Below are 24,724 nucleotides of genomic sequence, written 5' to 3'. Positions count from 1 at the left end.
TAACAACAATAGAAGACAAACTAGAAGAAAAAAGCATACAATAGAAATATAACTTGTGCAACAGAGCTTTCTATGGCAGCGTTCAAGTTTGTCTGCATTAAATGCTTCAAATAATATTCATCATATTGTCACCTTCGGGCAGACACCTTGTATTTCTAAAACCAGCACTTTTTATAAAATAAAACAGCACTAGAAATAGTATACAAAACACGCACTACAAAAAGTGTGACCAATGATTTACGGAAAAAAATTGATAGAATGTTTCTGCCTGAAAGCGAAGATACAATATTTCATATTGGTTAGTCTTAACACTAGGTTACCCCAAATATATTTTAAACATTTTAAATGCATGGGTGTTATACATAACCAGATCAATATACACACTTCATACATGTCAATGAAAAATGTCTGCATAGAAGAAAGGCAATAACATTCAATTAAAGAAAAAATGTTGGCTGCTTTGAATTTAAATAAATAGTGTATTTTTTAGTTTATCCATGATACTTATGACTGTTGTATAACTAAATACAGTGGGAAAATGTGGCCTACGTCAACTTTATAAAAGCATTCAGGCCAATAAGCTGTCATAATCACCCTCTGTTTTCCCATTTATGTACATACAGTGGATACCAGCTAAAATAACATGGACCATTCCTTGTAACGCCAAGGATTGCTTTAAATCAACCCTTCACTCCGCCCCAAATAATAAAGACAGAAACATGCATTCCCACACTTTTCCTGTCAAACGTGCATTTTTCAGCAACACAAAAAAGTAATGACTGACCTCAGCCCCCTTCAGTAAAAAGCAAGGTCTTACAAAGAATTCTGGGATGTCAAACTCATAAAGGCTTGTGCTGAACTGACTCATAGTAATAAAGGAGATCTTTAGACTACCTGCTGCCAGCATCTGGTTTTGTGCTACATGCACATTGTGTGAGGGTGTGGGTATGTGCTCTTCTGGTAATAAAATGGGTGTCAGGATGCAGGATGGCACAGTGCAAGAGAGTCAGATGGAGACTAAGAAGCACAAAGACGGTCCAGCTGTTCAGGGTTTAAGTATTTCACCACTTCCTTGATCCCATCTTCACAGCTCCGAATCTTACTGAAATCCTTCTGCTTGTCCTCCTCCTCTTTGAACTTTCTCCAGGTGTCTGTGTAAAAGCAGTAGATGCTTTAAATAAACCGAGAATAGTTAAGTTAGGTAAAATACCTTTGTCTGGCACCTCAACTGCTGTCAAGGAACAGTCCACCCCAAAAATGCAACAAACCTTTTTATTATTTTTATGTCAGATCTTCAAGAGAGTTCCTTTGGTCTCTACATTCTCATATTCCCTAGCAGCTGAATGTTCTCTGAGCTCAAGTACTGTAGTTTAAATTGGCCCAAGTAGCCACTCAGTTTTCAAATCTGTTTAAAACATACTGTATAGGTTGACATTGAGGAATAAGCAATACCCTTTACTCCCTGTAAGACTTTGAGCGGTTTTAAAACAAATCTGTTTAATTGAGTTATCCAAGGATTCAATTTAAACTCAATTTCAGCTGTTTCAAAATACACTGTGGAGTTGTACCATGTATCGTATGACTTTCCTTCTTTCATACCGAAAACGTATCCGAATGGAAAATCGATTTGAAATATAACTAAACAAACCTTCATCCAATGTAGTTAGTAAGATGTAATTTTCTGGATGCTCTATGAGGTCTTTTTTCTGAACATCACCGGTCTCCATTAGATGCAAAACACCTGCAAAGATTAGTGGACAGTTTAAAGGTGCTGTGTGTAATTTTTGGAGGGTCTATTGACAGAAATGCGATATAATAGACATAACTAAATGTCTTCAGAGGTGTATAAAGACCTTACATATCGAAGCATTATGCTTTTATTACCTTAGAATGGGTTATTTCTATCTACATACATTGCAAGTCCCCTTACATGGAATTTGCCATCTTATTTCTACAGTAGCCCTAAACGGAAAAACTGCTGTACAGAGCGTGTTTTCTTAACTACGATATCTCCTGCGGCAAAGAAGCGGAAACGTGACGACATCTGAGTTCTGTGTCAGCCACCATAGTGCTTCGAAAGGGAGGGGTAGAGCCATTGGTTGCAGTTTGCAACCTCACCACTAGATGCCGCTAAATATCATACACTGGACTTTTAAGTGTCTTACAGTGAATACAAACTGTATAGAGGCATCATTCTCTAGTTGAGGTGTGAATGCCATATCTAAACATACTCTACACACACTCTAAATGACACTCTATATTAAAACTGGATAAAAGCATACATGCAGCGTTACCTTCAACGGTTTTCCAGACTTGCACCTCTACTTCTGTGGCTCCTTGCCTCTCGATAGCAATCCTCCGCACTTTGTCTTCTGACTGAGAAGCAGATGAGGACTCAACTTTATACACCAGCAGACTGTTATTGTCTTGACCGAGGAAGCAGTCAGTTCTGTTGCCTTCTGCTTTGAGCTCTGTAAGTTCAAGTTAAATAAAAATAACGCAATGATAAAACTCTGTGACCTCTTAAAGGGATAGTTCAACAAAAATGAAATTTCTTTTCCCATTTACTCACCCTCATGTCATTCCAAACTTTCTTTCTTTTGCAGTACCCAAAGGAAGATATTTTTAAAAACATTATTAACTAACGGCATTGTTCCCCATTGACTTTCACTGTATAGACAGAAAAACCACTGAGATATTTCTCAAAATATCTTCTTTTGTGTTTTCCAAGAGGGTGAATAAATGATGACAGAATTTTTATTTTTGTGTCAACTATCACTTTAAAGCTAAAGTTAACTATCACTTTTTTAGATTGACTATAGAGCCCAGATTCTTAAAAATAAAACTTGATAAGTAGTTGCTAACATTTTAATACGCAACCATTAATAACCCTACCTGGACAGATCTTACAGCATTTCCCTTCTATCTTTATGGGATGTTGGCATGGAAACTGGGTGGGACATGTGATGCGTCTGCACTCTTGAAAGCTGTCCCTGCAGGTGCACAGAATGCACTCCAAAACCCTCCCCAGCACCGGGTGCCACACGTCACCATGAGAGTATGTCTTGCCACTGTACACACAAGCTTAGAGAAAGTCAGAAACTCTACATTACTAACATTTTTTGACTTAATGAGTTTTTGACAATCAATTTCTACAAATACAAAGTCAGGCCCAAACCACCCCATTAAAGTGCACCTCTCTGATGTTTGCGCTGTAAAAGAATCTTAACAGTCGTTTCAGAAGCTCCTTTGATGTGTAACATCTGTAGATTGAGACTCCTGGAGTTGAGGCTTCGCAGTGTTGATGGTGTGGCCCTAACTGAACGGCCCCTGACCTGTCCCGCAGCACACTGATCCACAGAATGCCTCTTGGGTTTCGTGATACACAAACGGCAACATTGTAATAATGGACTTGAACATCATACTGTTATAAAGCTCATTTATACAGCTTATTATGAATGAAAACATGAAACTAATGGTTTTAGAAGTTCTTTAGAAGTTAGAAGAATTCTTGAAATACATACGACTCCTCTGTTCAGCTGCTGTCCTCCATCCCCAGATGACGCAGAATTTAAATGAATTGCACCCTCTGTTCATTCAAGGGAAACAATGTTATTTGATTCACCTAATAAGATTTGAAATCATAATGTTTACTTTATAACTGTTCAAATGTCAGACTAAAATGCATCTCAGTAATATTTGCAACCTATATAATATCACTACAAAGCGAAAAAGAAATTGCATTTCTAATGTTACCTTTGCACACCAAGCAGCAGGTATCTGGTACAGAAACTGGAGACAAGCATGTAATAGGCTGACAGGTTTTCAATCCACAGAATATATTTCCATTCTTTCATGAAAACAAAAGGGAAGAGAGAGTAAGAAAATTCAGAAATCATCATGTTTTGTTTGAAAGCAGCAATGTAATCGGTCAGAAAAAAATCGGTCAGAAAATTCAAATATGTAAATTGTTAAACAGTACATCAGAAGACAGTAAGTACAAGCACAATGTAAATATCAGTCCCTTTTGCACATTAGAACTTCTGCACATCAGAAGTTTTTCTTTTTAAAATCTGTTTCTACTGTTACTGAAGATTTAGGCCTACATTTACATCTGCTTTCTCATATTGTTTTTCATTGCAGACACACCTTCAAAAGAACCAACAGGGAGAAATAAAAATGGTCAGGATTTCTTAAACTGAGTTCAGACTCAAATGTTTTTTTTTCATTACTGAGGGATATGCAACAGAAATTAATACAAACTTACAGAGCAAGTGCACATGACACATTGGTTGGACTGGCGGGATGGGAAGAGCTCATGATTTGTAAATGTTTCCCCTGTCTGGTATATAGTTCCATTATACCTACAGGTTTTAACTGGTGCCCGGAGACCAGCAGGAGTCCGGTGCTCATCTGGGATTATGTAAAAAATCGGTCAGAATATGCAAATTGTTAAACAGTACATCAGAAGACAGTAAGTACAAGCAGAATGTAAAGTAAAGGCATCATGCAACATAATATCTATTGACTACTAAAGCTGTAAGGTGTAATATTTTACCTGCACAACGAGGGCAACATTGCTGTGAATTAGTCACCGGATTTTCACATCGCAGAACAGGGCACTTGATGGTGTTGCATTTCACATGGCCAGACTACAAACAGTTACAAAGTATATAGGACCAGCCAGAAGGGAAAGACATTAGGCCTACATATACTGTAGTAGGTGGGGCTGACGCGCGCGTGCGCATGCACATAGACGCGCAACTGAAGAAGGCGCACAGTTTTGCTTATAGAGACTTTATATGTAAAATACAGCATTTTATGTTAAAGGCACATCGTGTGCGACCGTATACCCCCAGCAAAAAAAACCCTACAACACAATGCAAACAGTAATTTGGGCTCGTAATGTAGGTACGTACTTCTGTGCAAGTACAACGCATGCAGAAGATGAATCCAAAGGGCTCCAGATAGGGATGCCAGCTATCTCCTGGCCTGTACATCTTCTCTTTAAACGTGCAAAACACGCCCGACACTACATGCAACACAGAGACAGTCGTGTATGACATGATTTACATTAACTGGAATGATGTGCTGTTTAAATTGCATTAAACACGGGTAGCCAATTACGATAAAAACAACTTAACAACATACGTTTCATGCTTCTGTTTTATGTAACTAAAGTTCTTGCGGAATTATGCATGTAAGTGTAATACCCAATATCAATAAAATACTCTGTGATGTAAGGACAGTGACTTACTTTTTCCAGGTCGCATGGCCTCCGTTTCACCCTGAACAAACCATCGCATTATGACCAAAACGAAAAGATGTTCCAAGTAAATCATCCTTTTCTTCATATTCAAGAAACCTGGCAGGATTGTCTTCCAAAACTTCTCTGCACTTGAACGCCGACTCTCACAGCGCGAGCCTCTGCTGCGCTTCGAGATTTTATCAAAAGCGCCTCCTACAGGAAAACCAACTTATAGGTTGCCTTTCCAAATATTATTGTTATTCATTATTATTCGTATAGTTCAGTACACAATAGAGTTGTTTTAATTTAAAAACTGTACAAACGTTTACAAGAAACGACAGTTTATTGTGGTTGATGGCTGACATGACAAACAGTGTCCAGCAGGCTATTAAAGACTGTTATATAAATACTGTTTAGCAAAACAGTTGTCAGAAAAGCATACAAGTATAGATCTAAAATGGAAAATCCATCCACCCATTATAGCACTTATCCTATGCAGGGTCACAGAGAGTGATAGCCTATCCCAACATATTGCTAGTCTATTTAAAGACAGGAAAACAATTCTGGACACGAGGTCAGTCCATTACAAGTTTAATAATAGAAATGTCCCTAAAAATGTTTTCAGCAACATGATTAAAAGTAAATATGTCCCAATCCCAATACATCAGATATTGATGTATTGTATAATTACTATTGATATACTGACACAATTGATGCAAAGATTCTGTTGCCATCTTTTCAGTGTCTTAAAATAAGTTATGTAAACATTGCAATTCATAAAAACACACTGCATAGGTAAACTAAGTTAAACAGAATTCTCAAGTGTCAAGCTGTGCTGCTTGTACCAATGTTTTCTGATGGGTCATTTTGTATCTCCTCTGCATGTCCTTCAGCAAGGTCAATGCTTCCTTATATTCTTTCTTACATGCATCGTTCCCTCTACTGAGGACATTATCTGGATGAAGAATAGACATAGAAATGACAACCGTGAGCACATATGATTAAAACACCATGAAGGAAAAGGTCAGAATACTGAAAGACATGCATATAATATCAATCTATAGATTAAGAGTAAGCTTGGAGATGCCGTGTAGTTCCATTAATGTTCATGCATGCAGCGCAGTCAAACACACAGGCAATCTGTTAAGTGTTGAAATAATAAGAGGAACAGCTGCAGAGCCAAACAGAGCCTTTCCAAGTAAACACGGCACTGTACAACCACCATTCCAACTCTGCAGAATGCATGTTATTTGACCTGTAAATCTTCAAGAACAAGCTAGTAAGCGCTAATTCGTGGTAAAATTGATTTATTGAGCAGTTGGAAAAAGTTTCCCGCTGTCATTAACACTGAAATAGCATCGCTAGGCTCGACTTAGTTAATTGGACTGGATTCCACCTCGATTTTGTCATTTTAATAAAAGGGCATTTCAAAGCAAGGCTTTATGTCTTAAAATGAGAGCGAGACAGAGACAGAGACAGAGACAGAGACAGAGACAGAGAGAGAGAGAGAGAGAGAGAGAGAGAGAGAGAGAGAGAGAGAGAGAGAGGCTGTAACTGTTACCTAAGGGAACTTTGCTTATTGTTTTCATCTCCTTTATTTGAGTGAGGATTTCCTCAACCTTTTCCCCCTTTGACCTCTTTGGTACTAATGGTGGCAAATTTTTTATCTGTGAAGAGAATGTTTCAGCAGTTTTAGTGACAACAGACGATGAGCATCTTTCATATCCTATTGATTTTAGGTGTGTTAAACTAACTTTTTTCTCCCTTTCAGTATATGGCTTCTGGGGACGGTCAAGATTTGCTTTAGAATCTCTATATACAAGAAGATTTTCGAGCGTGTGCTCCAAAGCCCTAACGGCATGTTGAATTCCTACGTCAGGAGAAATCTTGCATTACAAAAAGCAAACAAACAGCATCAATTCAGATGAAGCAAATAACTGAGAAAAATCTTACCAGAAATCTCAGGCATTTCTGGGTCACATGTTTCGTCAAGTAAGATTTCATAACCAATAAGTTTTTCGGGAAATGCCTGTCTGTCTTTTGTCATCATTTTCTTTGCATCCTCTTGCTGTTCTTGATAGTCTGCTTCATGTAGGCCATCAACCTAAAAACATTCATATGTTTGTTAGCATGCATCTCACATAATGCATAGACATATTGAATGTAGATTCTTTACCTCTGTCACAAAGAATGGCTCTGCATTTTGATGTGTCTCACAGGATAAGACTGCACTCATCATGTCGAAATACTCATGGTCTTTGGTGATGTCTTGCTCTTCTTCAATGCTTGTTTTAGATGAGGTGCCAAATACAGGGTTTGACCCAGACTGTGGGGATAGAAGACTATTATCTCCATTAACTTTTCCTGTACAGAGCTCTTCTGATGTATGTTGGTTTGCTGTGATGAAAGGAATTTTTGGTACTCTTGGAAATTTAGTTTTTACCTGAAAATTCAGAAGGAAATTTTTCTTAAAGGGCTTATTTTAAAGATTTTTTGCATTATTCAAAGTTTTACATTTGTGTCACCTTGCGTTTAGGATTAATAGCGGGTCTAATGTGTTGCTTAACACGATCCGGTGTCTTTTTGCGTTTTATGTTAATACCCAGCCTGTCCTGGAGAAAACTGGTCAACATTGGTGGATCACCTATATTGATAAACAACACTTTTCTTTTTCAGATTTACTTAAAACCAAAGTTACATTTAATGCAGAAATATGTTTAAAATGCTGCCTGTGTCAGAGAGACCGTGATCTTACCACATCTCTGTGTTGTCAAGGGGTTCGAGTGAATAACAAGCTCTTTGAGTTTTGGAAATAATGCCACGGGCAACAATGCCTCTTCCTCTGCTATCTAGGGAAAATGTGGCAAACAGCTCTGATGTCAATGACTTCTTTCTGCCATGTTTGTAGCATACCAAATGTTTTTTTTAAAACTGACAACACACAGACCTTATTGTTGGCCAAATTCAGATGACAAAGTTCTGGAAAAGGTAGGACAAAATTTTCAGGGCATCTAGGATCCTTTCTCTGATCATTGAACGATAGAGAGATTGCAAAATTGTGCATAACAAACATGACAATAATGACAGAATTACATATAGTCTATATAAATGATTTAGATCCCACTTTGGATGTTGCTGTGGTAGACTTTTGCTGGTTCTGTGTCTCAGAGGCATCTGTTTGACACAGAACATAAATAAACAAACATTAAAATAATTTGCTTTCCAAACAATATACTTTTTTAATTTTAATGAAACATTCCAAAACTTTATCCTCTTGCCAATCATTGTGACATCCAGGAAAGAGACAGTTCTTCCAGATCCCTGCTTCAGGCTGTTTGGTATAAAGCTTGTCTGAGCATCTTGTAATGGTGCCATCTGTTCTAAAAATGGGACTCCTGAGATGAAATTCCCTTGTAGGTTTAGATGTTGAAGCCTAAACCAGAGTCAAATTAAAAATGAGAGGATCGCTTACACACGTCCTAAACAATGAATGTCAAATGTGAGCCTTGTTGCATTTTCCAAACTTATTCAAGTTAAAACATTTGCAAACAAGCCAGGGCTCTGGCACACAGACACTAATGTTTACAACACTGGTATTTTCCTAGGGCTATAACATTGATCCTGAAGAGAATTTCGTGATTTAGCCTCATGGGGGCAGTCTACACAAGGAAGACAGAAATACAAACGCCTCTAACACAAGACTGTTTACTAACCTCTTCAAGTTGGCAAGGCTTTCAAACACCCCAAGAGAAGTTAATCTGTTGTCATCGAGCATCAATACCTCCAGCATTTGAAACAAGAAGTCACACTGGTGTGTGCTGTTAACAAAGATTGTGTTACTGTAACTTTAAATATTCACTCTGTAGTTTTGCTTTTTTAATAATGTGCACTTAGATAACTAGTAAACATTTACGTTTCTTTATGACAGGTACAAGGCCCAGCCATATTAGGTGGAAGCATCTGCAATTGGTTTCCAGTTAGATGTAGCATCTTTAGATGGGGTAACAGGCCTAGATTCAATATACTTTCACCTGTAATGCTATTAAAGGATAAATCCAACACCTGAAACAAATGAAACATGTTCAGTGACATTTACATCACATATCCAAGAGAATACCCAAACACACAAGTCAACCTACCTTTAATCTCTGAAAGTCCTCAGCACAAAACTTCAAGGTATGAAGACCGTTCAGTGCCAGCTCTAATTCCCTTAATGCAGGAAACCTGCTGAAAGGTTCTAGAAACAAATGTTGATCCTTATAATTATGTGTTAACATTACAGTAGAATTATCACAAATGTTTTAGAACTAAAATACTTAATTACCCAAAGTTAAATGGTTTTCAGAAGCATTTATGTAAGCAACATTATTAAATTCTTCCAACCCCTCAAGTCTGACCTACAAATGAAAATGTCAGTCATGTAATAACTGTAATAACAAAAATAAATGGATAAAATAGATCGGAATTGATCAAACTTACTGTCTGCAAACCCTGATCACTCATGTTAACACAACAGAGGTCAGAGGGCTTATCCACACAATGCAATTTAACCTGAAATAGAGTCAAAGTGTTTGTTTAATGAGAGATACTGATTTGAAACATGTGAAACAAATGCATAAATTGAATGTCTCATTACACAGAAATCACTCTATTTTATGTTAAAGCATTCTCACCAGAAGCTGTGCATCTAAAACTGTGCTAGCACTCTCGAGTATTCCCTGTTCACGTTTCCCAGAATGAACTTTAATATGTGATCTTGTGACTCTTTTCTTTTTGAATATTCTCTCTTCCGATGCATTTCTGTGTGCTACAAGCCAGTGTCCTGCTCCTTTGAAAATAATTCAAATTAAAAGCCAAAGTTAAAAAACAACTTTCTTATTTTACATTTTAAGAAATCTGATGCATGTGTGCCACAACCTTCTTTACTTGGATGATAAAATGATCTTATTGGGAAGCAATTTGAAGGGTAACTTTCCCCATTGTCCAGTTTGTAAACACCCAGTCCTGTCATCTCTGTCAAGAAGCAGTTTACCTAAACATAAAACAAAACATGTCCAATAAAGCCACCATAACAAAATACAAAAACTATTAAGCCAATGAAAACCCTAGCATTATTGAAAATTTGTAGACTTATTAAAGGCCTAACTTAGATGTTAATCGTTATCAGAGTTCCAGGCCTGATCAGACAAATACAACAGCCAGGTTTATTTACACTAGCTACGTCATCACATAACGTATCTAAAATTATTATTATTATTAAATTGTTCAAATAAAGTACTTTCGTGACTGTACAAAAATAACTTACAATTGACCCAAATGAAACCCTTCTCGACTTATGTTTGGAAAATGTTCACAAACTAAACCAGAAGCAAAGACGCATGGTATCCTAGCAACTATAGGACGGACTTTGGGAAATGTAGTATTTTCACAACGTTAATTAAGCTACTTTACTGGTCTGTTGACATTAAAGACTTAACGATAAAGCTATACAAAAATATGAATATAAAAATATATAAAGATAAAGAATATAAAAAACTGCATTTATGAAACAAGCTCCTAGCAAAAACGGACCTTGCAGTATTGTTGTCTCGGAACTACTAGTCCCACAATGCACCGCTCGCGAATGTTTTTCCGCTTCCAGCTTGAACAGCAGTCTGCTGTTCTGTCTGCAGCTGCTGTTAAGGGCTATGTTTTGAGCAAACGGGTCTTTAAATTAATCTCCTAAACGCGATAACGTAAGTTCAGAGGCATGTGAGAGATAAGCATGAATATAATTTCGATTTTTTTGTCTAACGTTACTGTAACATATTAATACAGTCGTTTATCGACACATTTCAGTAGTCACTTTCTTCAGCACCGCCCTGTGAGTAAAATTACTGCAGTGTTCCTATGACAGAATGTGTCCTTTAGATTTGTGGTTTACAATCATTTATTAAAATATTTGGTATTTTCATGACTTCACGGCTGATTTTTCAGTCGATTCACGTTCAAAGGTCACTGCATTATTACAGCTTGTCATACAACACGTGTGTTTTGTGGGAATATTTTTTAGATAAAAGTATGATTTAAATATCAATATAATCAATAAGTGTTTTCTTTCATTTGTTTCATTAAGCTGTGTGTTTTTGTCATGTGCTTTCTATTTCACTCAGTGGAAAGTTACTGTGGCAAACAAAGAAAACAGAGAAAGTTGGGGGTTGGAGTCATAAATTATCTAGATTAACACACACACATATAAAGAGTCACAAAGAAAAATAAATGTTATGAATCAATCCACTGCATATGTTCTAAGTATAATCATGAGTTGTGATGTGTTTTAATGAATCATAGGATTAAGAAACAACGCTATATAATTAAAAACATTAGATGATTGAGTGTTTTCTTTTTACTAAAAGAATGTTAAGAATGTTGGTATGTTGTCCGGCCACAGGGAACTGTTTTTAGGAGACCGCTCCCCAAAAAGAAACTGTCCTGGAGAACATTCCTCAGGACTGGCGATTGACCACAGGATATACGTTTTGAAATGTTATTTTACAGGAACTAAGAAAAAGGACTTCACGGTGATTGGTGGAAAGGGAGCAAAAAGCAGAGGAGGAGTCAGAAGATACGAGCGACGTCACATACTTTATAAATATGGGTGTTTTGAATATTTTGGGTTGTTGTTGGCTGTTGGAGAGAGTGTGGAGAGCAACTGACAACCCAAAGCTTTGTTACTCTTTGAAATCTGATTAATAAACTTCAGTTTTGAACTTAAAAGTTTCTCTTCGAATTTTGAACATGCAGGACAGCCTCTAAAGTCCAACAGTTTCCAGGAATGATTGACAGCATGGCGTCTCAAAACTCCCCAGAATCCCAACCTACTAAAACATCATTATTTAAACAACAGAAGGATGGTACCACATTCAGAATTCCAGCTCTCATCTACATAAGTGATGCTCACACGTTTCTCGCCTTTGCTGAAGAGCGCAGCACACCACGTGACAGTGATGCAAAATTGTTGGTCATGAGGAGGGGATCACTTCATAATGGATCCATCCAGGTAATGCATTTCTTTACCAGATGATACAGATAGATTTTCAAATTCTTTATTTAGTTATATACATTTTCCATTTATTATTTAAACAATCCCAAAACTGGGATTTACTTAGCCTCATCTGTTTCCAAATCTGTATCACTTTATTTCTTGCAGAATGTTAGCCATTCAAACTCTTCTACTGCCACACAATTTAATGAATTGTTATGCTTTTCAGTGGTCTCCTGCTCAAACACTGTCTTCGGCCTGTTTACCGGACCATCGCACTATGAATCCTTGCCCAGTCTATGAGAAAAAATCCAAAACAATTTTTCTCTTCTTTATCTGCATATTGGGTCATACTACCGAGCACAGCCAGATTGCTACAGGTAAGAATCGAGCCCGTCTGTGTTATGTCACTAGTATGGACTATGGCCAGAACTGGAGCGAGACGAAAGATTTAACAGACAGTGTGATCGGAGATAAGATCAGCCATTGGGCTACTTTTGCAGTTGGACCAGGACATGGCATTCAGATGAAAACTGGAAAATTAATCATCCCTGCTTATGTTTATTATTTTCATCGCAGATGTTTCCCATTCCGTTTTCCACTTTCTGTAAGGCCTCATGCTTTATCATTCTACAGTGATGACTGTGGTACCACCTGGAATATAGGGGGGGAAATCCTGATGAAGTCTTGTGAGTGTGAGATGGCGGAGATCATAGACCATGATGAAAAGAGACATTTGTACTGTAATGCCCGTAGTACACAGGGCCACAGAGTAGAGGCTTTAAGCAAGAGCGATGGGGCAGCTTTCGACAAACCGCATTTTGCACAGAAACTTGTGGAGCCCGGACACGGTTGCCAAGGTAGCGTGTTGAGCTTCCCTGTGCCAAAGCCATCAGACGACGAGGACGAGAAACAAAACGATCCCTCAGCACAATTAGACCCAAAGACATGGTTACTCTATTCCCATCCAACTAATAAAAAGAAGAGGAAGGATCTTGGAGTTTATTTGAATAAATCACCTTTAAATGCTTCTGGATGGAGTCGGCCCTGGATCATCAACAGGGGTCCCAGCGGATACTCAGACTTGACTCAGTACGAGCAGAACTTTGCTTGCCTCATGGAGTGTGGAGAGAAGAGTGAGCTTGAGGAGATAGCCTTTGTTGAATTTAAACTCGGTGATGTCATGCACGCTTGTGATGTGTGATGAAGCAAACTAGTTTTATTTAGAGTTGTTTTGGGCATGTTTTTTAATGTCAAACAAGTGAAAAGTCTCACCTATGTTGATACTGATAGAGCCTAAGCTGTAACCTGTAGTTATTTATTGAAGGAAAACAATTATTAAAGGGACAGTTCACCCAAAATTAAAAATTCTGTCATCATTTACTCACCTTCGAGTTCCAAATCTGTATACATTTCTTTGTTCTGAAGAACACAGAGAAAGATATTTGGAAGAATGCATATAACCGAACAGTTCTTGGACCCCATTAACTACCATTACAGAAAAAAAATACTTTATACATTTTTTGTTCTGTTGAACACAAAAGAAGATATTTTAAAGATTGTATGAAAGCAAACAGTTCTGGGGCACTTTTGACTACCTTTGTAATTTTTCCTACTATGGTAGTCAACGGGGTCCAACTGGTAGTTGAGGAGAGACCCCCCTCATATGATTGTAAAGCGCTTTGGGTGTACAGCAATACACAATTAAGCGCTATATAAATGCTTCATTCATTCAACTTTTTGGTTCCAAGCATTCGTCCAAATATCTTTCTCTGTGTTTAACCAATCAAATACATTTATACAAGGTTGTAACAACTAGAGAATGTATTTCATTTTTGGGTGAACTATCCCTTTAAGAACCATTTATGGGTTTGATCACACTTACCAAACATGCAGAGCCATTGAGAGAGAGAGAGTTGCGTCAACTCCGTTGACTCCAATAGAACCGTTTTTTTTTCACAGCAATGGCAGTTCATGGAGGCTCTGAATAGTTCCCAGAAGTTACTAGTAATGCATGGAGCTGCGGCTAAACAGACCAACTGAGGTAAACGTTTAACCCATTTATAGATGTAAGTCATTTAATAAATCAAAAAATGAAAGAAATAAAGCATTTAAAGAGAAAACATAACTTCCTGGAACAATCTGAAGGCTCCATGAATCACAAGACACGCGAAAATGTTGAACTTCCGTTGGCGCAACTCTCTCAATGATTGTGTCTGCAAAAATGTATAAGTTGAATGCACTATATAGCTGTGGATAAAGGCATGTGCCAAATGTGCATAGTTTAAAAAAAACTGGTTTAGCTATTGGGGAATGTGGACTGATTTAGTATGTGTTATCCAGCAAAAGAATGCCATACATTTTGTCTAAATTGGTGACAATAAAATTTCAGTAAAGATTAATCAGTGCCTGGTTGTGTCTATAATCAATTGTACTTTACAGGTGTCTATACAAGGTCAAAAATTCCATTGAATTAAACATTTTCTTTGTTCATTAAAAACTAATGAGAATTGCTAAAATAACCCATGGACTATGGACCAGATAATTGTACATTGGTGAGATGTATTATCTGGTAAAGACTGACGCTGCAGCATTTCTGACCTGTGGATTATATAGTTTCCTGGGTAATTTTACTCTGATTATTAAGGTGTGTGGTACATAAACATTTACTTGAGGCTGTTGCAAAGCAGGTTTTAATGTAACATATGCACAAGTTTAAAACTGAATAATGACTTGAAAATTCATCTTGGCCACACCGATGCTTAAGAAAAACTTTACATTTTGAGAACAATGTTGTACACAGAATTCAACTACTGACATTGATTTTTTTTTCAGTAAGATAATAAGTGCTCATATCAGCTTGTCTACCAAACAACTTCATCATGAACCTGTGTCCGGTTTATGAGAGAAGATCCTAGATCTTGTTTTCATCACATTCCATTAGGAGTTTCTGAACAAGCCCAAATAAAAAAGAAAAATGTTTCAATAAAATGCTTTTATTCAGTTTAACAAATTACTGGGATTTCAGAGAAGTGTGAGTTGACGGATGATATTCTGCAAGCCTCGATACATTCTGCTTTGAAAAACATATACTGTGAAATATTTGGATTATTTAATAACAATTATTTACTAATATTCTTAAAATATTAGTAGTGGCTCTTGTCACTTAGTTATTTTTTCTGAGTTCTGTAATTGTATACATTAACAAGTAATATTCTTACAATGCGCACACAGATATACTGAAAAAGTATGTCTGTGTAAGCAATCTCAACACCGTCTCAAAGGAATTTGTGTCATTGTCACGAATTGTAATCTATTAATTTGTGTTTACTGCCACGAATTTCCCCCTTTTTTCGTGTCAGTCAGCACAACTTTTTTTCGTGTCACCCAGCACGACTTTCAATCTAATGTTTTATTTTATTATAACATCACTTCGTCTCCTGCCTGCTGTTCCTCCCCTCTGACATCCAAGTCTGCAGGATAGTTAGATCTATCAGTTTTGGCATATGAACAAGATGGAACAACACTACGGTATCATTTTGGATCAATAACAAGAAAGTAGAATCTATCAAATCTATCAAGGCCGATATTAACTTGTTTTCTTTGCAATATTTGAGGTCTGAAAAATTACAGAGCATCTTTTATGTTGTTTTGACCTGTTTCTCCAGTTTTCATTTTCTGCAAATAAATGAAAATTGAAACAATATTTTTATTTTAAAATTGGGAGAAATATTGTTAGTAGTTCACATAATAATTTTTTTGATCATTTTACCTAAAAACATACCTATAAATAGTCCAGAAAAACTGAAAATGGGCTTTGAAATTCTCTCTTAAGTTTTCCACGGCTGTATATATTAAAGTCAGGGTGGGCAGTCCTGTCCAGAAACATTTTTATTATGCTGGTTGAAAGTCTCTTGATAGCAATCACTAAGTAAAGTGGTCTTAAGGTCATTTTATATAGTATGTGGAAGGTCAATCATTGCATTGGTCCAAATGCAACAATAGACTTAATTTCCAGTGTTTCACTGCACATCCTGTTTATTGGGAACATTATTTTGTATGAAGATATTTACAATCCAGGGCTGGCTTCACTAATGACTACCCAACAGTTGTTATATCACCAGCCCTGTTTACAGTATGTTATTGTAAATACCAAGAGGCAACCTTCTGTTCTCTCTCTCGAAACCAACATGGAAGTGACTTAAACTTTAATTCATCTCATTGAGCCCCTTGCTGAAACTAATCCATTTAAATTATAAGGCTTACAATTCTGCATAATTAAGGGTGTGGCCACTTTAGTGACAGGTGGTTTCAGCAACAAGGCACCTCAGCTCCAACCACATCCTGCCTCTTTGCCCAATTTCGATGATCCAGGATTGACGTGCCACTTGGCGGCTCTGCCCACTTTAGGCTTCAAAAAAGCTCCTCAGAAACCTACGGGTGACGTCACAGACACTACGTCAATGTTTTATACAGTCTATGGTAAATACTTTGTTTTGACATGGTTGTAATTTTTCAAGCCAAACATAGTCCTCAGGAAATCTGGACAATTGTTGTTTTTATTTTTTCACTGCTTGCTCTACACTGGTGATATTAAAATTACAGGAAAGATTGATCACTGCCTGACTGAACGTGTCTATAGTAACTTCTTAAGGTGAACTTTTGACAAGACAAGGGGCTTACCCAGCCGATACCCCACCCGCCCTGTTGCTGAGCTTAATATCCAGTTACATACTATAAATAAAAAAGCATACAGTCTACGTGGGTTAGATTTTTATCAGTCAGGTCGTGGTGCGGCAGCTTGGAGGCACAGATTCATATTGGTTTTGTTGCAGTAAGGTACATTTCTGATTTTTTACTTGGGATTATAGTTTCCTGCTGGTAAACAGATTTTTCTCTTATTATTAAAGTGTGCGGAATATAAGAATTTACTTCAAGCTTTTGCACAGCACATAAGGTTGTCCAAGTTGTTTTTTATATATCTTCAAGAGGTATTTAACCACAAATATTTATGCAGCTTGTGGTATAAACTTGAATTAATATAAATGCACTTGTTTTATTTCTAGGACAAACATTTAACAATGTACAGTGAAACACATTCAGGAATCACATCAAAACAGTTACTGGTAACTACAATATTCAAACAAGAAGAGAAGTGTCCAGAATGTGGACCAAACCAGGTGACTTATAGAATTCCAGCTCTCATATATATCAATGAAAATCAAACATACATTGCCTTTGCAGAGAAACGGAAAACACCGGATGACACTGATGCAGATGTCCTAGTGATGAGAAGAGGAATGTGGAATGATGGACAGGTTGAGGTAAAGCTTGCTACTTGTTTATTTATTTATTTAGCCAATATATCTATAGGTCTTCATGGCATCTGCATCTTTAATTTCAGTGGGATAATAATCACAAAGTGCTTTTTTCGGCTTGTCTACCAAACCACCGCAGCATGAACCCATGTCCGGTCTACGAGAAAAAAAACAAGATCCTGTTTTTGTTTTTCATCACGGTTCCAGTTGGAGTTTCTGAACAAGCCCAAATAAAGGAAAATAAAAATCAGGCTCGACTTTGTTATGTAACCAGCAAGGACACTGGCAACACCTGGAGCCATATCATGGATTTGACGACAGATGTGATCCGCGACCAGATAAAACACTGGGCCACCTTTGCTGTCGGGCCAGGGCATGGTATCCAAACGCAGAGTGGGAGATTGATTATCCCGGCCTATGCATATCATTGCCATCCCACTCATAAGCCCACACCATATTCATTTGCACTTTACAGTGATGACCATGGAAGCTCTTGGCATGTTGGAGAACATATGTCTGATGAGTCTTGCGAGTGTGAGATGGCCGAGATCATAGACCATGTGGGTAAACACCATCTATACTGCAATGCTCGTAGTCGATCCGGTCACAGAGTTGAGGCTCTGAGCAAGAGCACTGGAGAAGTCTTTGACAACCCTTCATCTGCACGTAAGCTGTCCGAGACCGGATACGGTTGCCAAGGTAGCGTGTTAAGTTTTGCCCCTGATAAAAGATCTGAAAACACCTGGCTGATGTACTGTCATCCAACCAATCCACACCAGAGAAGGTCCCTTGGTATCTATTTGAATAAAACACCATGGGATGCTTCAGGGTGGGAGGAACTTAAAATTATACTCCATCATGGTCCCAGTGGATACTCGGATCTGGCTCAGTGTGGAGATGGAGGATATTTTGCTTGTCTCATGGAGTGTGGAGAGAGCAGGGAGGATGAAGAAGTGGGCTTGGTCATTTTTAAACTGTCTGATGTCATTCAGGCCAAGAATGCTGAATAATGTTGAAAAAAGCATTCTAAAAATGTTATTTTAGGTAATTAAAGATGAAATGACTAGTGCCTTTTATTATTATCGATACTTGCTATTCATTTAATAAAACGCCAGGGGAAATCTCAGAGTCAGCATTTATTTGATTTGGTTGGTTGACCTTGAAGACTTTCAAGGGATCTTAAATTAATTAAAGACTTACACTTTATAATAAGCTTGTATTTTTTAACATTTGTAAAAGAATTAGCTAATTTTAGCTAACAACAAACAATAGGCCTATAGTTTCCAGACTTTATTCGTCTTGGTTAAAGGGGTCATATGACACGGCTAAAACAAATATTTTAGTTTGTTTTAGATGTAATGCAATGTGTATACACGATTTAAGGTTCACAAACGCTGTATTTTCCACATACCGTGCATGTTTGTATCTCCTGTTTGAACCGCCTCTCTGAAACACGCAGATTTCTTACAAAGCACATCGCTCTGAAAAGCGAGGTGTGCTATGATTGGCCAGTTCACCAGTGCGTAGTGATTGGTCGTATACTGCAAGCGTGTGACGGAAATGTAACGCCTCTCACCATATTTGGAACATCAGGTTCCAAAGCAATTGTACTGACAGGTACTTTGCACAAGGCAAAGTACAAGGCACATGCCTTATGTACAAGGCAATTGTACATAAACCACCTTACTTGCGTACATTTGGGCGGTCTTACTCAAATCATACCACGAACTGACGTAGATTTGTGGGGGTGTGGTTACACGAGGCGTTTCAGGCAGGTCTGGTTGAGCATTTGCTTTTTGATAGAATGCATCTTTTGTTCCGACACTTTAATTTGTGCAATTTTATGTGTCTAATACATGCATGGGCAACTTATAACACACCAAAGACACAGAAAAACATGTGTTCGCGCCATATGGCCCCTTTAATGCCAGTAGGACTGTTCAAGTTACTGTGCTTAAAGTAATGTAAAACACAGCTTTTGTTTTTTATATATGTTAGTAAATGCTGAAATAAACAAAGATAAAAAATGCAGTTTTGTTCATGTTGGCTAACGCATTAACTAATGTTTACAAAAACAACCTTAAAGGTGCAGTTTTTGATTAACAGCGGCCACTAGCATTGTATTATAGATTTGCCACGAATCGCTCAGTCCAAACACGACAGTGGCCACCACAGTACAAAAAGATGTCGTTCTCATGTTGACGCAGGGAAGAGATTTTGCGGGCATTAGAAAGACTGTAGAAAGAGCTATGTCTTATGTATTACATAAAATAAAGGTTTGTGGATTTTAAGTTTAAAAAGAAGGATAAAAGTCAGGCAGGACCTGTGTTGATATTATAAAGACTTTCCAGCAGAGACGCGTTAGGACCGTATTGTTCCTTTATACGTACATTTTCTGAAATGTTTTTTTGAGGTCTCGGTATGAACTGGACCAACCAAAAATATTTCTGTCCATTGAAATATAAAATGAGTCATCTTATGAGCACTTTGTTGCTGCACTTATTTTTTAGGAAGGGAGATGTTGCTTGTGTCAGCAACAGTCCACTTACCAAAATATTTTATGACTCCTCCCCAACGCCTCTGCAAACACTTAAAATGGTCCCAGTGCAAGTCATTATTCTATAATCAGTCTGTAATGAATTGCCTGGGTGGAGCCCAATAATGCAGCAGCCCACTGCACTTTGTAGGCCTACTTATAAAATCTCCATTGGCTGTTTTGGGCTAGTTGAATGTTCAATGTATAATTTAGTTCTCTTGGGTCTGCTATGGTTTCTAGCTCTTTTTTGTATGCACAAAATACCTGGGAGATATTTGCAGAAATGTGCAGTTTACTTGAAAGCTTTCTGTATAAACATCTCTAATCATTTACAAAGATCTAAATAAATGCTTAGGCAACATTGAATATGAAATAGAGATGAATAGTGATTTTTTTCTATACTTTCTATGGATTCAAAGACGACAATCTATTGCACAATAAGTCATCTAACAAGCCCGTCTACAAGTTTGGAGAAGCCAGGAAGAGTCCGCTTTTGTGACTCCACCCCTTAAACTACTTTGTTGTATTTTTCATTGCACTCAAGGCCTAGTCCACACACACACGGGTATTTTTATAAACGTTTTTCTTCCTTCGTTTTCAAAAAAATCTGTCCACATGAAAACGCAAAAACAAACAATAAAGTGTTGTCAAGAACCCGCCAAACCAGCAGGTGCCGCTATAACTTAAACTGTAAAGCCATGTTTACCAAACAGAAGCCTGAAAAAAGGTGACAACCGATTCCGGTAGGCTAAAAACGATCACGCTACAACCAGAGTTTCTGAAAATCTTCACCTTGGCAGGAGTTTTCAAAAATGTTTGGTTTGTTTGGTTTGGTTACACAAAAACTTCGTTTGCGTGTGTACTGTTGGACTTTTGAGGCAGTCCTGCATGTTCAAAAATTTGTACAGAGACGTTCTTCAAAATCAATTAGAAGTTTATTATCAGATGTAAAAAGGAGTAACAAAGCTTTGGGTTGCCAGTAAATCACCACTCTCTCTCCAAAAAGCCAACAACCCAGATCATTTCCTGACATGCATATTTATACAGTATGTGACGTCGTTCTATCTTCTGACCCGTTTTGCCTTTTAAGGGGTGTTGCTCTCTTTCCACCGACCACCGTGTACCACGTGTATCTGACTCCATTCCTCCTTCGCCAGTTTCTGCAAAACATGTTTTTGCAACACTTCTCTTCGCTAATTTGAGGAAGTGCCCCCTCGAGACAGTTTCATATCGCAAGACAACATGTCAAAATACTTTCAGTAAAAAACACTCAATCATCTAATACTTTGATTATGCAGCGTTGCTTCTTAATCCTATGGTTCAATAAAACACATCAAAACTCATGATTATACTTAAAACATATGCAATGGATTAATTCATAACTCTGTGTGTGTTAGTTGGTTAGACTCGTCAAAACGAGCTGTGATGATTCTGCACGTACACACAGTTAGTTCCTCTTCTGCGGTTAAGCTAGTTTCCTGTTTTTCTGTTACAAACAGTCTAATCGACAGAAATTTTCACTGAGCAACACAGCAAACACATTTAAACAAACACAATGCAATGATTATTAATGAAATTCACTTATTGATTATATAGTAATTACTTCATACTCATATTCTGAATAATATTTCCCACAGTACACACGGCCAAACTGCATAAAAAAGCTGTGGATTTGAAAATAGCCATGTTAGTGTGGACAGGGCCCAAGAGATTCACAGGCCCTACTAAGCTTACGTTGTTTGAAACAGAGCTCTAATAACTGATTCTTGGTGTCTGTTTTGGAAGTATCAGAGAAAACCTCCAAGACTTTCAATTGTTTACTATTACATTCAAAGCACTACACTATTACAAGAACTTACAACAGAATTGCAAACTCTCAGTGGAAACGTGATGTTATGGAAATCTGTTTAACATTTTAACATATCTGACTTTTAAAACAGAATCAAGGGGATGTGTGCTTACCACTACACACACAATAGTTTTAATCTAATGAACCCCAACAGATTCTCATGTGTCAGTGGTTTTGTCCACCCAGTCCCATACATGTACAGATCCATCAGTAGCTGCCGAGAGAAGAGTGTTTGGTCGCGATGGATGCCAAGCGTGGGTAGTAACCACAGGTCTGGAACCACTGCATTTAGCTTCATATGACATATCATGACCTCGGTGTGAAAAAACAGGCTGAGGGGTCTGTGCCTCTGTACTCCAATTCCGTGTGTTATAGACCTGTACTGTTCCATCAAACCCTTCAAAATAAAGATTGTCAGGTTATTGGGGTGTACTTATATTGTTAACATTATAAAAGAAAGGATCTCTACTTACCAGACACAGAAAGACAGCTGTCAAGAACAGAAGCCCAAGACACGATCAGAAATTCATTCTTCGCTGAGCTGTGTTGGACATTTAGTTGAGTTTGACAAAACGGATTCTGTAAATCTCTCAGATCAGACAGAACCATGTGACCAGATGAAGAAAGTCTTGCTATAGTACAGAGGGACGGATCTGATTGAGAACTGCTCGTTCTCAATCCAAAACACCAGTGTAGTCCGCTCATACTTTCCTTTAGAGGATAATGACAGGTCAGAGGGTCTCTTATGTCTCCCATAAGCAGGGCACCATTGCTTGTACAAATGAGAAACACACAAGCGTTAACAAACTGCAAGCCGCTCACTAAATCCGAGGACTCGTTTCCTGTCAAAGAAAAATCAACAAGATAAAATTAGCTGTTCTGGTTTATTTGACAGTACTTCAAACACAAACTAACAATGTTGGGTTTTGACATTACCTACTGTATACAAAACTCTTCCTGTTGCTAACTCTGTCAGTTGAACGTCACTAGTATAAGAACCATGAAGGACTGTGGGATTCTCAGTCAAACCAGATGCTATTTTACCGCATTTTGCTGATGTGCTTTTGGGGTTTATGACTCCAGTCCTTTTTATAACATCTGTGTTGAAATAACAGGTTAGAAAACAAATGACATTTGCAAAATGCTTTAAGAATTTTGCTTTAAGAAAACAATATTCGAAACGGGTGCAGGACAACATGCATTTCTTTGCACACTTCAAAACTTGCATTGTATTTGTTGTATTACTCGCATGTATTTTATTAGAAAAATTATTAAAAATGTGTAATTCTGATCGCAACATCACAGGATTAGATTTATGCATTTAGCACCACTGACTAGCGAAAAACTGATGGTCAATTGTGCTCCAGAACTGTTTGGTTTCTTCAAAATATCTCAAAATTATTTTGTGTCCAACAGAACAAGGAAAATGTATACAGATTTGGAACAACTTGAGGGTGAGTAAATGATGACAGAATTTTCATTTTTGGGAGACCTATACCTTTAACTGCGTTTGCATTTACCCACACAGACAAAATATCTTACCACTATCATCTCCTCCAATATCCCAAATCTGCAATGCTGGACTTGAACCTCCACTTGTCACCACAAACCTGTAAAAAGCTGATGTTACATGAGCAAAAATGATGTATTCTGTTTTCCTCTACAATATAACCAATAAAATACTTCACACTTACTCGATGATACTGGGCTAACACAATTTTCTGATCACAGTCATTTCACTATGAGAGTAAATAATGAACATGTACACATCTAGTTGTTACCTTGTTTCAGGGATATGTATCAAACACTCAACAGGTTCTTCTGAAAATCCTCCATGCTGTACTTTGAAGTCTCGTTCTGCACAAAGACCCTTAGGAATGGTGAACAATAGACAATTAAAACCAGTTTGTGTTCAGGCATGTATCTTGTATAACATTCCTCTATATTCACCTGGTTGTCTCCTGCATATAATTTCAGAGGCAGAAGTAACTCCAAGATTTCACTTCTTGCTCCAGTGTATCCTGCCACACAAATACCTGGAAGAGAAAGCAATCTTTGTTATAACGCACCGTTAATTTTACTTATTTAATTAATATTTCTATTATTAATAATGTTTCAAGGACTCAAGAGTCATCTTACGTTTGTCACCAGTCCACTCTATCACTTTTGTGGGATGCTCGAGTTGAAAAACATGCAGGTCTTTGTACCTGAAATCAAAACATCTGATATTTAGACGCTCCTATAGTGTAGAAAAACTGATGTCTAGGTAGGGAGCACACATTAGGCTTTGAGACACTGTCGCTATACAAAGTTGTTGTATTTTTATAAACTACTAACGTTACTGTAAACTCACGTGTTTAGAGAATCAATAAACCAGTCATCGGCTTCATCAGAGGATGTATCCATGCTGAATAATGGTTCATTCAAAATGTGTTTAAGAACTTATTTTTTATTCTTACATAGAATAGAAATGATTTATTTCACTGCAGATATTTAAAAACGTATTATACTTCCGGGACATATTCTTCAGCACGAGTTGTTGAAAGCCGACGGTTGCATATCGCCACCTATCGGCGTCACCTTTGTAAAAGCAGGTAGACTAAAATAACTTTATACTTTTATTTTCTGTCTCTCTTAAAGTTAAAGTCGCCACAATTCTGTCTATTTTATGGTGGCTCAAGTAGTAGGCTACACTAAATATTATTCTTTTACAACTTTCTTTTTTGTCTTTTCCCGAACATTATTTCATTTG

General features: G+C 37.5%; 5 protein-coding genes across 14 annotated transcripts; 2 read left to right on the top strand and 3 right to left on the bottom strand.

Moving 5' to 3' along the window:
• Positions 1-224: 224 nt before the first annotated feature.
• On the bottom strand, positions 225-5,420 carry chrdl2 (chordin-like 2). Its single transcript, XM_057360510.1, has 11 exons — positions 5,258-5,420; positions 4,920-5,032; positions 4,559-4,652; positions 4,268-4,413; positions 3,757-3,850; positions 3,525-3,589; positions 3,197-3,368; positions 2,896-3,084; positions 2,295-2,471; positions 1,649-1,741; positions 225-1,151 (listed from the first exon to the last, which is right to left on the bottom strand). Exons 1-11 carry the CDS (start codon positions 5,352-5,354, stop codon positions 1,018-1,020), a joined length of 1,374 nt encoding a protein of 457 aa, XP_057216493.1. The 5' UTR covers positions 5,355-5,420; the 3' UTR covers positions 225-1,017.
• A 163-nt stretch (positions 5,421-5,583) lies between these two features.
• On the bottom strand, positions 5,584-10,832 carry xrra1 (X-ray radiation resistance associated 1). 5 transcript variants are annotated; one of them, XM_057360584.1, is made up of 18 exons: positions 10,820-10,832; positions 10,166-10,280; positions 9,922-10,076; positions 9,728-9,799; positions 9,573-9,645; positions 9,388-9,485; positions 9,162-9,310; positions 8,962-9,066; positions 8,527-8,681; positions 8,373-8,422; positions 8,196-8,273; positions 8,004-8,097; positions 7,774-7,892; positions 7,425-7,691; positions 7,202-7,352; positions 7,003-7,118; positions 6,810-6,915; positions 5,584-6,203 (listed from the first exon to the last, which is right to left on the bottom strand). In XM_057360584.1, the coding sequence occupies exons 2-18, from the start codon at positions 10,257-10,259 to the stop codon at positions 6,067-6,069; spliced, it is 2,019 nt and encodes a 672-aa protein (XP_057216567.1). In that variant the 5' UTR covers positions 10,260-10,280; positions 10,820-10,832; the 3' UTR covers positions 5,584-6,066. The 5 variants fall into 5 exon arrangements, 4 of the variants coding, with proteins under 4 accessions (XP_057216567.1, XP_057216566.1, XP_057216568.1 ...); XM_057360583.1 differs by lacking the exon at positions 10,820-10,832 and adding an exon at positions 10,554-10,652; XM_057360585.1 differs by lacking the exon at positions 10,820-10,832 and adding an exon at positions 10,554-10,652 and having other exon boundaries at positions 7,425-7,574.
• A 46-nt stretch (positions 10,833-10,878) lies between these two features.
• Positions 10,879-14,671, top strand: neu3.1 (sialidase 3 (membrane sialidase), tandem duplicate 1). 4 transcript variants are annotated; one of them, XM_057360163.1, is made up of 3 exons: positions 10,879-10,983; positions 12,032-12,287; positions 12,499-14,671. In XM_057360163.1, the coding sequence occupies exons 2-3, from the start codon at positions 12,063-12,065 to the stop codon at positions 13,471-13,473; spliced, it is 1,200 nt and encodes a 399-aa protein (XP_057216146.1). In that variant the 5' UTR covers positions 10,879-10,983; positions 12,032-12,062; the 3' UTR covers positions 13,474-14,671. The 4 variants fall into 4 exon arrangements, with proteins under 4 accessions (XP_057216146.1, XP_057216145.1, XP_057216147.1 ...); XM_057360162.1 differs by having other exon boundaries at positions 10,883-10,983; positions 11,786-12,287; XM_057360164.1 differs by having other exon boundaries at positions 10,892-11,111.
• Positions 14,672-17,055: 2,384 nt separating this feature from the next.
• Positions 17,056-18,744, top strand: neu3.2 (sialidase 3 (membrane sialidase), tandem duplicate 2). 3 transcript variants are annotated; one of them, XM_057360762.1, is made up of 4 exons: positions 17,060-17,108; positions 17,336-17,395; positions 17,514-17,593; positions 17,674-18,744. In XM_057360762.1, exons 3-4 carry the CDS (start codon positions 17,558-17,560, stop codon positions 18,595-18,597), a joined length of 960 nt encoding a protein of 319 aa, XP_057216745.1. In that variant the 5' UTR covers positions 17,060-17,108; positions 17,336-17,395; positions 17,514-17,557; the 3' UTR covers positions 18,598-18,744. The 3 variants fall into 3 exon arrangements, with proteins under 3 accessions (XP_057216743.1, XP_057216745.1, XP_057216744.1); XM_057360760.1 differs by having other exon boundaries at positions 17,056-17,108; positions 17,336-17,593; XM_057360761.1 differs by lacking the exon at positions 17,060-17,108 and having other exon boundaries at positions 17,342-17,449.
• Positions 18,745-21,059: 2,315 nt separating this feature from the next.
• Positions 21,060-24,512, bottom strand: wdr73 (WD repeat domain 73). Its single transcript, XM_057360447.1, has 8 exons — positions 24,326-24,512; positions 24,112-24,179; positions 23,923-24,008; positions 23,754-23,842; positions 23,515-23,582; positions 22,909-23,070; positions 22,446-22,814; positions 21,060-22,369 (listed from the first exon to the last, which is right to left on the bottom strand). The coding sequence occupies exons 1-8, from the start codon at positions 24,376-24,378 to the stop codon at positions 22,131-22,133; spliced, it is 1,134 nt and encodes a 377-aa protein (XP_057216430.1). The 5' UTR covers positions 24,379-24,512; the 3' UTR covers positions 21,060-22,130.
• Between the last annotated feature and the right edge of the window lie 212 nt (positions 24,513-24,724).

This window comes from Triplophysa rosa, linkage group LG19, assembly GCF_024868665.1.
Source record: "Triplophysa rosa linkage group LG19, Trosa_1v2, whole genome shotgun sequence".
Lineage (NCBI taxonomy): Eukaryota > Metazoa > Chordata > Actinopteri > Cypriniformes > Nemacheilidae > Triplophysa > Triplophysa rosa.
Note: the sequence above shows the minus strand (reverse complement) of the source record. Positions and strands in the feature narration are given on the sequence as shown.

Excerpts from the sequence above, each read along its gene's own strand:
- chrdl2 (XM_057360510.1), bottom strand. The coding sequence starts at position 5,354 with ATGAAGAAAAGGATGATTTACTTGGAACATCTTTTCGTTTTGGTCATA. Across the intron at positions 2,472-2,895 it reads ATGCTGTAAGATCTGTCCAG|AGCTCAAAGCAGAAGGCAAC; the intron begins GTAGGGTTATTA and ends TTGAACTTACAG. Across the intron at positions 1,742-2,294 it reads AGTCTGGAAAACCGTTGAAG|GTGTTTTGCATCTAATGGAG; the intron begins GTAACGCTGCAT and ends TAATCTTTGCAG.
- xrra1 (XM_057360584.1), bottom strand. The coding sequence starts at position 10,259 with ATGACAGGACTGGGTGTTTACAAACTGGACAATGGGGAAAGTTACCCT. Across the intron at positions 9,067-9,161 it reads TGTACCTGTCATAAAGAAAC|CACACACCAGTGTGACTTCT; the intron begins GTAAATGTTTAC and ends CTTTGTTAACAG. Across the intron at positions 6,204-6,809 it reads AATAAGCAAAGTTCCCTTAG|ATAATGTCCTCAGTAGAGGG; the intron begins GTAACAGTTACA and ends TTCTTCATCCAG.
- neu3.1 (XM_057360163.1), top strand. The coding sequence starts at position 12,063 with ATGATTGACAGCATGGCGTCTCAAAACTCCCCAGAATCCCAACCTACT. Across the intron at positions 12,288-12,498 it reads TTCATAATGGATCCATCCAG|TGGTCTCCTGCTCAAACACT; the intron begins GTAATGCATTTC and ends TATGCTTTTCAG.
- neu3.2 (XM_057360760.1), top strand. The coding sequence starts at position 17,351 with ATGTACAGTGAAACACATTCAGGAATCACATCAAAACAGTTACTGGTA. Across the intron at positions 17,594-17,673 it reads GGAATGATGGACAGGTTGAG|TGGGATAATAATCACAAAGT; the intron begins GTAAAGCTTGCT and ends CTTTAATTTCAG.
- wdr73 (XM_057360447.1), bottom strand. The coding sequence starts at position 24,378 with ATGGATACATCCTCTGATGAAGCCGATGACTGGTTTATTGATTCTCTA. Across the intron at positions 24,180-24,325 it reads TTTATTGATTCTCTAAACAC|GTACAAAGACCTGCATGTTT; the intron begins GTGAGTTTACAG and ends TTTTGATTTCAG. Across the intron at positions 23,583-23,753 it reads ATACATATCCCTGAAACAAG|GTTTGTGGTGACAAGTGGAG; the intron begins GTAACAACTAGA and ends AGCTTTTTACAG.